We start from the raw sequence: 14,205 nt of genomic DNA, 5'->3' as shown, positions 1-14,205 counted from the left end.
TAATGATGTTGAGCCTCTGGTACCCAGGTCCTTAATACACCATGGGTCTACAGTGTTCCAGCCTCATATTTTTCTATCACCAATAGGACTCCATAAAGTCCAGTCTGTTTCCTTTGTCTTTTTATTACCTACAGCTAGAGTTTCCCCATCTTTCCTCCTCTCTACCTCTTTGTCCATGTGCCCTCTGTCCATTCTGACATTTGTACAGGTTACCTCACAACGAAGACCTGCTCTTGAACACCACCTTCGGATGTTATCACAACCCCACTTGATCCCCACAGCCTGGACAAGCAAACCAAACTACTCCTCTCTGTAGTTCCCGATGGAGGGAGGGATCCCCATTCAACCAAACTGCCATCCTAAGACCAACCAAAGGCTTCCCCACATGGAAGCAAACACTCAGTAAAAGCTGCACAGAATGGGTATGTGATGGCAGATATAAAGTCTTTGTCAACGTGGGGTTGGTACACAGAGTCTGAGCCTGGCGTGGTCCCACAGGAATACAGGGAGAACATTCAACTCCCTGAGAATGAATAGCTCAACAAATGAGTTATTAAGAATTTAACTACACAAATCCCGAGAGAAAACCACTGAAGTTTATTAAAAATGAATTTGAAATCACTCCTCTATATGGAAAAGACACTAAGTGCCAATGTTGCAGGACCTCCCTGGATTAGGAGAATATGTTTATGGGCCACTGGGAAGTTTCTATTCCAGGAAGCCCAAGAGAGCGCTGCTGAAAGAAGAGTCTGCTCCACCTTCAGGGGGAAGTGCCAGACTTGGAATAACACCTCCTGAAGTAACCCACCAGTATCAGCCAAGTTCTTATGGGTTTAAACTGACCTTACTAACATCAAAATCTGGCCCACAATAAGCCACAGTTAAGCAGCTTAAGAGCCAGATCAGCTTCTCTGATTCTGGAAGAAGTGCTTGCTGGCCAGGCCAATCCACTTGGGGTTACTGCTGTGTGCCAGTCTTTGGAGATGCCAGATATTTGGGGGCTGAAAAAGTTGATGATGCTAAGTGCATGGTGTACTGCCTGGTCCCTGGCACACTGCTTGGTACGTAGGCATCTGCAGACACACAAAAACCTGTCCCACACCTTCAAAGACAAGTTTTCTCTAGAAATAGAATGAAAACACCTACACTATACATGGTGATTCTCTCTAGCTAGTGTTTTCTGGGAGAACACATCATTCACATACAGGCACCGTATTTACTTTTCCAACCTCTACTTTTTCTTTCACCTCAAAACAGTTCTGCTTGAAAATGGTCTGATTACAGGAATGCCTACTTACATTCAGCCACTACACTAAAGACCATGACAAGCGCTCTCTGTGTAGTGGACTTCACGCCCTCTGTGTCACTCTTAATATCTTTCCTTCTTGAACAACCTCCCTCTGGGACTCAAGGATCATCTGAGGCTTTGCTTTGCCTTTGGGGTGGCTGAGGCTGTGATGGACTTCTGTATATTACAACAGCTTCCTGAACAAGCCACCTAGGTCCCCTGGCAAAGTTCTTTCTCTGTCCATTTTGAAGAATGTAAATTGAAGAATGCAGTGTATTTTTCAGGAGCAATGTACAGACATTTCCAGCAAGTGTTCTTAATGGAAGGTTCTTTGCCAAGTATTGCTTCCTTCCCTAGTTGTGGTTTTAAGAAAGGACATTTGCTCGCAACAGAAAACAGAAGAGCAGAACTTTCAGTCCTGTACACTTACTCACTGTATCCCCTGGTAGATGAACTAGAAGGGCTTTTTTCCCCCCAGGGTCTACACGTGTAAACATTTAGTAATGAGCTTATACTTACCAGTCATGATGCTAAAACAGAGTGAAATTCAAACCAAAATCATTCAAAGTGAAAGCACTACACCCAGCAAGTTAAAATCAAGGGCCAAAGGGATTTAAGTGCTGCAGAAACACTTTAGAAAACTACAGGAAGAGCAAGATAGAGCAAGGAACAGAGGGGCTAAAATTGTGAGACGATCAGAATATAGGAAGCAGAAAAAGGTGAAGCTCCCAGCAACATTCCAAAGCAGAATTTAAAATGGCCTGTGCTGCTAACAAAAGATAGGCCATTTTTTTATTTACTCAACTCATATTGATTTTGAAAACTAGCAAGATTATTGCAAAATAATAATAAAAAAACATTTTAAAGCCTACATTTTGATTAGCTTGTGCTGTCATAATTTGCAGAAGCGCATTGACATTATGTGTGATGAGACTCAATAAACAAAATTAGAATAACATGGCTACCACTCAACATTTCCGTAACGTTTTATGCTTTCACACTGTTTTGCAATGTAAACTTAATAAATTAATCTCCGTAAGGTAGGCAAATCTGATTAGCCCTATTTTACAGATGAGTTAACTGAGGCTTGGCAAAAGTGATGTCACCAAAGCAGCACAGAGAGTTGAGAGGAAAAAGTAGCAATTAGTGGAGCAGTTTGTGGCCATGGAGACCCTGCCATTCCCTCTGGCCGATTATTGTGCAGGACTCCCTCATTCCTTCTGCAGTGTAAAATTTAGAGATCTGCCCATCTGTCTGTTAGCGTTTCCTTGTTCCCTCAAAGCATTATTAATGAACACATGCATGCAGTCTGACTGAGGGACCTGGTTTGTGCTGCACAAACCCACACCAGGGCCTGCAACCCTCTAGCTTAGTCTGCCAAATTAACCTGGACAGAGAAAGTCTCGTGACCTGCTCCAGCCAGTTTTGCACCTAGAAATCCAGGCAGTCCCAAAGACACATGAAAAGGAATAATCCCCAGAGGAGAAGAGAAATGGTACCAGCAGCACCCCACCTCCCGCAGACCTTCCTCCTGTCAGATATCATGGTGGGCCATGCCCTGCTTCTCTGGAGGCACTTACACGTGTTGCCCTCTCACTGCTCGACTCTCCCACTGAAAATCATGTTTGAAACAATGACAGCTGCTTTGCCAGCCTTCTACCCATCCACTGTGGAGCCACGGCTTTCTGGATTCATGAAGGTGTTTCACTTTTCCCTGAAAGATTTATTTTGCCATTGGCATTTATTTTGACTAAATATCATGTCACATCACTTCAGTGGCAAGGAGAAGAGAGGATCCCTCTTAGCAATGGCATTTTCTATTATGCTAAAACAGCTGTTGAGGAGAAGCTACATCCGAAGGGAAAAAGGGGGACTTTCTAACAGGCATTCAAAACACCTGAAGTAGTAGTGATGTAGAATGACTTACCCCCATCCAAATATACATTTCCAGATTTTCACCTTTTTCTACAGGCACTAAAATTCTCTACAAGCCTTCAGGATATAAAAATGTCATCCACTATTATATTAGTCCAAAAATGTGACAGAAGTGTCGCTCAAGAAGTAGAAGTAAAAAACCTGCAAAGAACAGGGTTATGAACAAGCACAACATAAACAAATAAAACCTGAGTGCACCTCGCAAAACTGAAGTTGTAGGACAGAAACCACAACAGGTGGGTAGTCAGGTAAATACATGACTATCTGCAGTATCATCATTCAGAAAAGCAAACAAGAAATAACAATGTGATCCCGAGTTTTGCTTTTCTGCCCTTTCCCTCCACTCCTAAAATTTCCTGTATTCTGTTACAGCAACACCTCTTCCAACTGCTGCACTGGAGGCACAGAAAATGTGTGTTGCACACCATTGCAGTAAAGGTGACTTCTAAGAGCACAAGAACACTAAAACATTTGTTTTGCCTAGATTTTTCTCTATTCATGTCCCGGGTCATCTGCTTTTGTGACATATTAACAGTAGTCACGTAAGATTGGGGCTTTACTTATGTCCTCAAGGAAAAAAAATGGAAAGAAATAGATCCAAAATCTTCCTTCATTTGAAAGTCCCCCACTGTAGGTAGGGCAGGTGATTTACTGGAGATCTGTCAGAACTTGTGGACAGAAGAATGGAGTATTTGCACGTGCAACAGGGATAAAATACCACTGTAAAACCTAAGCTCACTTCTATCTGATCTCCTCTCTCTTTAGATTTGACTGCTGACGTTGGTACAAAACAGTATTTGGCAAAGACTATGTATTTGGTCATGAAATCTCACTGGAAAGATCCCAAATGGAGAAAAAATGTTACTGGAGATATATCAGTGGAACGTTCTAATTGCTGATACACTTCACACATACACCCATACATTAGCCTAGAGCAGACAACCACCACAGTTACTTTTTGAACACGTTAAAATCTAAAGTAGGAGCTTAGGGGTAGTCTGAAATCATGGTATACATGTTATACAAGATGTATTATGCATATCTTCAATATGAAAAAGTCAGAACTGAAAAGCTGTGTCACGGGTAGAGTGGAATATGGACAGACTGGGTCATTTACTGCACACTTGAAGCAGAGGTCACTGCAAAAGAGAATTTACTTCATCAGAGCCCAAAGTGAACAAATATAAACGGCTGGGACTAGCAAAGCGATGGAAAAAAGAACAGATTGGATCAACTACCCCCATGGGAAAGAGCTTATCTTGAAATACCTCATCTGCTGGAAGCAATGTGACCTGGAAAGAAACTGCTCCACTCAGACCTAGGAGACCAGACCGGCACCCACATGACAGACTGCTGAAAAGAACTTACCCACTGACCTTAGGTCAATCATCTCAATAAAGAAGCAAAGGCAGTCTCTGAGTCTACAGCTGGTATCAGCTACACGAGTTACTGGCAAAGAGGTTTAGGGAGACATTTTGCTTGTCCAATACATTATTTTTTTTTAATTTTACAAAAAGATGTGTCCAAGTCAGAGGACCAGGAACTTGTTAGGTGTCAGGTCAGTCCGGTTATTCTTTTATCTTTCTGCAAACTTTGGAACCTGCACTTCTCATTTTTATCAGAGCACGATGGAGCTTGGTTCAAGCCAATCTCTAGAACGCCCCTTTTGCTCTTCTGTAGTCCCCCATAACATTCAGCAGCCTTGTTTATTTGACTTTTCTCTGTCTCTGGAAGCCAACAGCAGTTCCCAGATGATCAGCAGGGAGGCACGACTGCCTCTCAAAATGCTGAGAGAAGTTTGGTTTTTCTGCGTGATGAAACACAAAAAAGAATAAAGATTTGAAGTTTGCCTGTTAGGATAATCTTTTCTGAAGGAGCTTACGGCGTAAGGACACACTCACCCAAACAGCATTTCAAATGCTTACTCACAACTTCCAGCAATTGTTAACATTCTAAATCGATTTATGACTTAAAGCTATAGCAAGCAAACATGGCTTGAGTGAACTGAAAACATCTCAAAACAGTCTGCTCTTCCCTTCAGCCTAAAATAAACTTATCCTGTAGCTGGTAGATTGGAAAGGTGCTGCCAGATGACTTAAAAAGAAAACAAACCCCAAACACTGCTTAGTGCTTTCTTGAATCTTCTGATGCAGACCTTACCTGACATGAGACGTGCTTTATGTCTTCCAAGTGGCAGTGCAAACTAAGTAATTAATCCTTACAATGTGGGACAGGTCAGTAGCATCATACTGAGACGGAGAAGTTAACATTAAAACTCAAAACTACCGCAGTGCCTCAAATGGCATCCTGGGCCCTTCTCATGTCTTAAAGGCTTCAAAATGAAATGCTCTTGTTTCGCATGTAATAAAATTATTTGATTTTGCGCTTTAAAAGCAGCTCCAAAAATCTCTGAGTGGGCTTCAAAAGAGAGAGAGGATTGCTTTCTTCTGTTTGTACATCCATCCCGCTAATCAAAGGTATGGAAGTCATAACATTCGTCTTGCTACTTTGTTTTCAGATTATGTTCTCAACACAACTTGACCTGCACAACTTTTGGTACTTAGCAGTCTTGAACACCAGGCCACTTATTTCTGAAGGCTGAAAATTGCAACTGACAGGTTATTGTAAATGAGAAATTTGTGCCAGGCAATTATGGGATGAACATTTCTCCTTTTAACTCACAACAGGTTTTTTTTTTTTCACTCCCTTCAGGCAAAGTGTTAAAGTGCTGCTCTGCTCCTACCATCAACTCTGAAGTGACACTGCAGGATCCCAGTTTTGATTCCATCATTTATTAATTTGTCAGTTTGCAAGCAAAGACATTTTGCTAAATGCCAGGCTCCTCCTGGAGCCTCTTCAACATTTGTGTTATCTTTTCACATATCTTTCCCAACAATCCTGCCACTAGAGGATGGTACCGCTGACCATGCGCAACAAACAGACTCCAGCTTACCTTCCCACAGCTGTGCCACCTCCGTGGTGCTCGCCACATTCAAACTAAACTCACTGCAACATCAGGTCTGGGCTAACCCACTGGTGAGGGAAGTGCTGTTTGCAAACAGCCAGGCCAGGGGAAAGAGCTGCAAAAGTGGCTGAGTGAGTGCATAGCATAATGCGTTGGAAGAGAAAGCATAAAATTCTAAAGCTGTAAATTCTAAGAAATTCTGAATTCTCAGAAAACTCAGAGCGACAAGCTATCTCCAGATTGATTTCAGGGAAGGGAGAACAAAGCCAAGGACTTGATCCAAGAGAAACTACTGCAGAAGCTGCTAAAACAGGGCCCTTGTGAAATTCAGAAAATTTCCTACAGTTCTGTCTGGACCATCTTTCCCTGAACTTGTTGGCTCCCGGCTCTTCACTCTGTGCTCTCTTCACCTCAGCTTCACTCTGCCTCAGAGTGCTTTAAGTCATTCTAGTGTTTGTCATCTTCTCTTCTGCTTGGTCTTTAAAAAGCTTTTTCAAGCATACTTTCTTTTTGCAACAACTACTACCACGATGAGGCCCTGCTCTCGGTTGCTTCTCAGAGATTAATCTGTTATGTGTAGTCACCCATCAACATGGGTACTAATAAAATAAACTGTACAAATGCATTTGTTAAGTGTTAAAAACACAAAGATTGGCATAAATTAAAAGATACCGCTAAATGCTAAAGATGGTCTCATGTCAGCCGGGGTATTGCTTGTGCAACCATGCACACGCTGAAACAAAAGGGAGCATTCCTGGGATGAGACTCCTTGGAAAGGCACTGGTGCAGTCACCGTCTGCCTGTCTGCTCGGGAGAACTGCACATCCAGCTTGGTAGGCCTGGTCATTATGGGGGACAGCATCTTTGAAAGAAACCTTTACTTTCATCCTAGTTCTTGCTTTAAATTAAAGACTTTTAGATGGCCTCCCAGATACCTGCTCAAGTTCCTTCACCCTACTGCAGGGTGAGGGAAAGGGTCATGCTGCGTACCCCAAATTCACTTTTCTAAGCATTGATCATACTCTAGAAATAGGAAAAGATGGCTTGGTCAGGAGACTGACAGCAGGACTATGACTTTTTGGCTCATTCACATCCTGACACAGTATGTCTTCAGCAAGGATGCTGAACCAGCTTGGCTACTCTTGGTCCTTCAGCTCAGCAGAACTACTTCAGAACTGAGCCCTGGAGGTGTCTTCTGAGGAAGGGGAAAACTGGTCTTAGCTGTGCTAAGCATAGCATTTTGATTGTCTCCTGAATTGTCTTCCCTGACAGAGGCTGAAGGTCCTTCACATTCCCACAGTACTGGTCCACTGCTGATCTTCAGTGTGTCACGCAGCCTCCTTCGTTGCTACCTGTCTGTTTTGATGTGGTCCCTCAAACTTTTGAGGCTGTTGATTCAGACCTCTTGATGTGCACAGTTTACTTATTCTCTGCTCAGCTCATTTGTTGGCCTAAAAAGACATCTCTTTTTAAAACAAAAACAAATGGAAACATTACTATTGATCTTTCACATTACAAAGCCTAAATTTCCAGCTAAATTGCAGCTGGTCATTTTATTTCAGGAGGAATTTTCCACATGGTACAAAACTGAGCGGAATGGTTCAATGCAGACAGTGATTATTAAAAATATATATATATGCAAGCAACCACATTGATTCCAATCTAGACTTGGCAAACATAAAACAACCAGAAAGATTTATGTGGATTCACATATGTAGACTAATGCACATTATCCTCTTTGTTCTCCATCCTCTCACATGCACTATTTGCTCTGGGATTTACTGAATCTCTGCTATCCATATCTTCGTGAAAGCAGAGCTATCATTTTTAACCTCTGTTACAATGCCTAATGAAGCTATTCACAAGGTTACATTCACCATTTTCACACTATAGCCATGCAGACATGCTCGTTTGCTTAGTCCTTGTAATTTCCATTCATTTAAGTATCTGTTCTTCTCAGGATGTATCACCTTACAAACAAACAGTGCTACCATCTAACCCAGTAGATTGATTCAGTTCTATTTAAAATTCCTATTATGGGAATACCTTTTTGCAAACTGTCTGGTAGTGGTAATCACAAAACAACTCTGATATAACCAGTCTCCTCGCACTATCCTCTCTGACACCATCAATAAAACTAAGCAATGTAAAATCCTAATGAGAATGAAGCAACATGTGAGAGAAAAGCAAGGATACTGACAGCTCTCTGTGGGGTTGCTCCTACGTATAGGTACGACGTTACATTGGGAATACTGATGCCATGTATGTGTGTTCATATGTAAATGCTAAAAAATTTTAAAAGTGGGGTTGAAAAACCACAGAATCAGAGAACTCATTCTGAATGTGAATTCTTCCATGCTCCATAGAAATCTGAAGTTATAAAAACTATACATAGGCTGAAACTGTGACTTCAAAGAATTGCTACAAATTCAAATTCATGCCGTCTCTGACAGCACACTTGGTTTCCAAATCTGGGTAATGCCAGTGTGCAGTTCATTCTTCAATAGATAATGAAAAAAGTGGGTTTTTTATCAGCAATAGCGACATCATCCTACAGTGCTGGAGCTAGGCATATGCTGCTAACTCAAGACAGGGTATTGACAGGAAACTGCTGCGACAGATTTGTTTCTCCAAGCAAATATGACAACAAGGTGATGATATCAAGCACTGCCTGATGCAGGGGAGTAAGCAAGAAAAAACCCCCACAAACCCAACCCAAGAACAAGTCCAAAGAATTGTGAAGTGTTCACAGGCTCCACTAGCTTTTCTATTTTAGGCCTCTTTGTTTGTTTGTTTGTTTTAATTGGCTTTTATTCCTCAAAAGGCTTTGGTTACAGCTAAGATTTCTTTACTCAGCATTCATTATATTTCATCTTTGATCTGAGGATGAAAAATTTTGCAGCAAATGCATTGAAGAATTTAACTCTAAGGCAGCTTCTCCCATTATCGCTTCAAACTCTTCTGAAATGCTGGCTTGTAGTTTTTCCTTATGATCCCCTCAACTGTGGATCAAGGGAATTGTTCCTACCACTTTCCAGTTTCTGATGCTGGGGTTCCCCCTTACACTCAGGATCCTCCTCTTCATACTTACCCTATGTAACAAGTCTCAGCCTGAGGACCCAGAGGCTAGAGGGATGCTCCTCTCCCACAGGGAATAAAAATCAGCTCCACTGAAGATGCAAAATAAGTCAGAACCCAAAGGCACAGACAAATACAGGCCTTCTGTGCCTTATACAAGATCATGACCCACGAGATCAACTGATCTGGGCTGTAGAAGTGCCTAAACCAGGCCATACAAGTCGACATGGTAATTAGCGCTTTGCTCAGTCCGAGAGCTGAGCAGCAGATGGTACAGTTGAAGTTGGAGGACCCCAAGAAGAAGTGGGGCCACAAGTTAACTGTACCACAGATGGCGAGACATCAGAGCTGGCCCCACATCAGCAGCAAAGGCCCAGATGGGTTTATTTGCTCAGAAACAAGACTGCTGAATGCAACTTCACTACTTCCAGGGCCAGTTTGGCCGATTCAGGCAGCGCTGGGTGTTAACAAGCCCTTGCAGACCCGGGCTGGCTCTGCTCTGCACTGCAGTCCACATCACCCACAGGGTGATCAGAAACCATCTACTGCTTGAGGTGCTTCTGTCTCCAGAGCCACAAGTAACAGAGAGCTGGTTATATACTCAGTTCATTGCATTGCTCCCTCCCCTAAACAACTCTGCCAGGAACAGAAATGCGTCTGTCTGCAGGGAAGGTTACTATACCTCTTATAACCCTTTTTTCAAGGTTCTTTAAATATTTTTTAAAACATCATTTTAAAATAGAAAGTATATATAGCGTTATAACTTTAAAAAACAGTCAAAACACAACTACAAGCGCTCCTACTCTGCTCTATGCTTTGAAAGCACCAGTGATAAACAAACATGCTGGTACCGTGTCTTCAGCAAACTAGCAGCTGGGAGGAGTGCACATATTAAACAGCAGAGCCCAAACCCTACTGCTCTTAACCCTTTTCAAAGGCCTCTGGTAGAACAGGTCCAAGGGCGAAATTAGCCCAGATGCCTGACAGATGAAATGCCATCTGTGCCATGAAACTGAGCCTTTCATGCCTGGGGCTAGTAGTTTGAGTAGTAAGTAAAGGTTGTGCAGAGCAGGAGAATTTCCTGCCTAGAAATGTGCTTACCGTAACATGGAGCCTTCCTTCCCTCCTTGCCCACATGATTTATATTCCACCTTGGAGAAGGGAAGTCTTGCTCCTTCCTGAGAAATAAATATGCCTTTCTACACCTTTGATAGACTCACATTCATCACGCAGCTTAAGGTATTCTGACAGTAACACGTGAAATATAATTACATGCCCACAGGCCAGGTGAAAATAAAAGGAATTAATGGACACTACCTGCCCCCTGGGCTGTGTCCTGTGCTGCGCAAACAAAATGCTGAATCGCTCAGATTCGTGCACATGGAAGAGCGAGACTACAGCTAAATAAATAACTTAGTTTTTCATAATCACAAAAAAGTGCCAGTACTGTCTATAAAAGCAGGTAAATTCAGAAAACATAAAAGATAAACTTATATACCAAATATTTATTTGTTCTACTTGGACCATTCCAGGTTTCTTAGTGGTTGACTTCCAAGTTCAACTTCACTGTGGTTCAGCCACAAAGATTTTAAGTGCAGAAGCATCAACAGGCCCCACACTGCAAATGCTTGGGTTAACTGAAAAAGCTCCACAGAAAACAGATCACTCCTTTCTGTGCCTTCAGACCTAGAGGCTCAGATTAAAGTCTCTCTTCCCTTGTTCAAAATACTAAAATATGTGTTACTAAACTAAAAGAAAAAAAATTTGAAAATGAAAGGAAATTAAATCTGCTGAGGGACATATTTATTTTGCACTCTGGCAATTTTCCTGAGGTTTTACTTCTAATGTTTATTGTTTAACTTCATAAAACTGAGTAGCTAGCATAACAGTACCTCAAATGCATGAGAAACAGCCCATTAAAATATGAAACATCTTCTTAATAAGAATGCACCACAACTCCCCATAAGCTTGTGTAGTTTTAAGGCTAGCAAACATTTCTAACGAACATCAGCAAAGCCAAGTTTTCTTCAATGGTTTGTTACATCACTTCTCTCAAAAAAGGTCTTGACATCACAGTTAAGCAAAAAAGCAAAAGAGAGAACTTCAAATACGGCCAAAGTGTTTCATAACCTTCCAGGGGCTTGTAGAGTGAAGATGCAAGAAAATCCCGGCCATAACACCATGGCCTTCGTCCTCTCATTGACACTTCACTTCTGCTACACCAACCTGGGAGGCACCGGCAGGAGAGTTTCATCCAGCACAAGACAGAATGGAAGAAATGCACAGTTTAAAAAGAGAAAACAAGCATCTCAGTTTTAGGTAATGTTATGTTCCAGCTACTGGTGAACATTTTGAGGAAAAAGGGGACTAAAGACACTAAACAGTGTAATTTTTTTTCTCTGTTTTGTTATCTCCAGATCTGATGTGCAGCACGAACAAGATGAAAAGATTCTTACTTGTACCATGTCTCTGATGGACCAAGAAGACCCTTCAATTTCTTTTAGGTTACCAGCTTCATCAGTTTGCCATCACAGATTAATTCAGCAGACTGAAAACTTTGTTGCCACTGAAAACACACCACCACACGTTTAATTTTTCTTGCTATATAGCAAAAGTCTGCTGAAGATGAGGAACCACAATTCCCATTTTCAGGGCACCACATCTACACAGTCATCAGACAGATGTCTTTTCTTCCTCACAGGTTTCCAGGGAACAATATTGTGCAGGGCACCCGCAGAGCACAGAACAATAAAACACATGTACTCAACGGCAAGTTTAAGATACTAGACCCAGAGAAGGAGAAATCTATTCTCTTCGCTGACCAAAGACATAGGCTATAATGTCTAACTTCAAGGCCCTGAAGCGAAGCATCCCATCACAAGATTGTAAAGACTAATTAACTGATTCCCTGCATGTCTTTGGTTTGGATGTCAAAACAGACTTTTTTTTTTTTTTTAAATGTCTCCATTGTCAGAGGTCTGCTGCTTTTCAACCTTCTGGGGAAAATAGAAATCAGGCTTTTTTAGCGTCGGCTGTATTTAACATGTTAAGTTACAAGCTGGTTCCTGAGGTCTTTAGAAAACTTGAGTCCTTCTCATTATTGATCTTTTTGTAGAAACTTATTTCTTCTTCTTCTTTCTGGTTTATTTTATAAAGAGATTGCTTCCAATTCCTCCTGGAGTCATTTCAGGTTAACTCACTTTACTGAAAACACTTGCTTAAATACAGCTCACATTTGAAGGTCTTCTTTGGAACATGGGCTGGACAGAGAAATTCAAGATGAAAAGAACAAAACTCCAGAAAGTTTAAGATTCAAAATAGGTTGTCTTAGGAACAAGGTAATTGTTTCTCTAAAAATGACAATCTCGCATAGTGGAATCTATAGTTAATTGCAAGAGCAACCTCATCTAAGCCTCATTTGTTTTATACCTCACAAACTTTTTCTAAAATATGCTATTTCTCTACTGAAAGTCACTTTTCAGCAAAATGACCTTGTCTTGAAATCTGATCTTCAAATTAATAAAACTTTTATTTAAAAAACACACACAATAGTGTAAATGGCCAGTAAGTCTCCCCACAGAAAACTAGATAACTTCTCCAGAATAATCTCTAACTCAGTATAGTTTTTCTATAATTCATTTGGCTAAGACTCTATTTGTAATTCACAAAAAATGTTTGAGCATTCAAGATAATGTTTTGGCTCCATTTCTAAACACGTATTAAATGTGAAAATGAATGATACATTTCAGGGACATATCAACTCCTATCTACCTACTCCTATCACCCTGAAATTATCCAGGGACTTTATATTCGAAGTTTGCAAGTTGTCATGGTTCAACCACAGCTGGCAACTCAGCACCACGCAGCCGCTCGCTCACTCCCCTACAGTGGGATGGGGGAGAGGATTGTAAGAGTAAAAATGAGAAAACTTGTGGGTTGAGGTAAAACCAGTTTAAGAAGTAAAGCAAAAGCCGCACATGCAAGCAAAGCAAACCACAGAATTCACTCACCACTGCCCATGGGCAGGCGGGTGTTCGGCCATCCCCAGGGAAGTATTGCTCCATCATGTGTAACAGTTACTTGGGAAGACAAACGCCATCACTCCAAACATACTCCACTCCCCTTTTCTAAGCTTCTACTTTATACGCTGGGCATCATGTGGTCTGGAATACCCCTTTGGTCAGCTGGGGTCAGCTGTCCCAGCCGTGTCCCCTCCCCACTCCTCCTGCCCCCCAGCCTGCTCGCTGGTGGGGTGGGGTGAGGGGCAGCAAAGGCCTTGGCTCCGTGTCAGCGCTGCTCTGCAACAGCGAAAACATCCCTGTGTTACCAACACTGTTCCCAGCACAAATCCAAAGCGTACCCCATACTAGCCACTGGGAAGAAAATTAACTCTATCCGAGCCAAAGCCAGCACACAACTGAATGTAAATCAGATTCAGTGTATGATATTAAAATGATGACTTAAAGACACCTCAAAGGATAATTGAAAGTTGATTCATCTGAATTTTGTTTCCTTTTCCTTTGTGCGCTGAAAGTCATCACAGCTTCCTGCAATTGCTGCTACGTGTTTTTCAAGAATGTATTTCTCTTTGCTACATTTTGCAGTTAAAAAGAACATGATTACAAAAGTAGTATAAAGTAGTATAGGCGGGTGGAAGTTTTCTCTTCCAGACATACTTGGAGTTTACAACCGGCACATTTAAAGACAGATTTACCAGTAATATCCTATTCTGTACCCATCCCTGCAGCCCTCTCACCAGCTGTCACCTGCTGGAGGCCATATGCATGCTCCAGCCATTTGAGAGAGAAGTTCCATGTTGTACAGTCCCATCCCACACATTGCCTACATCACCAGCTATCCTTACTCATTAGGAAAGCTTTTCTGATTAGGTCAGAAGGCTTTAGAGCACTATACATCCTACACACAGTTGTTCCTAAGT

At 41.7% G+C, this 14,205-nt stretch overlaps 1 protein-coding gene across 7 annotated transcripts in view; it reads right to left on the bottom strand.

Moving 5' to 3' along the window:
* FARS2 (phenylalanyl-tRNA synthetase 2, mitochondrial) overlaps positions 1-14,205 on the bottom strand; it is a 249,579-nt gene that overhangs the window by 31,773 nt on the left and 203,601 nt on the right. Inside the window, exon 8 of one of the 7 annotated variants that reach the window (XM_055706123.1) lies at positions 4,988-5,030. The exons of the other annotated variants lie outside the window; for them this stretch is intronic. Coding sequence (XP_055562098.1) covers positions 5,003-5,030 — 28 coding nt within the window. The 3' untranslated portion in view covers positions 4,988-5,002. Of the gene's footprint in view, positions 1-4,987; positions 5,031-14,205 lie in introns of those variants that run through there. 7 annotated transcript variants of the gene reach the window in all.

This window comes from Falco cherrug, chromosome 3 (genome assembly GCF_023634085.1).
Source record: "Falco cherrug isolate bFalChe1 chromosome 3, bFalChe1.pri, whole genome shotgun sequence".
Lineage (NCBI taxonomy): Eukaryota > Metazoa > Chordata > Aves > Falconiformes > Falconidae > Falco > Falco cherrug.
Note: the sequence above shows the minus strand (reverse complement) of the source record. Positions and strands in the feature narration are given on the sequence as shown.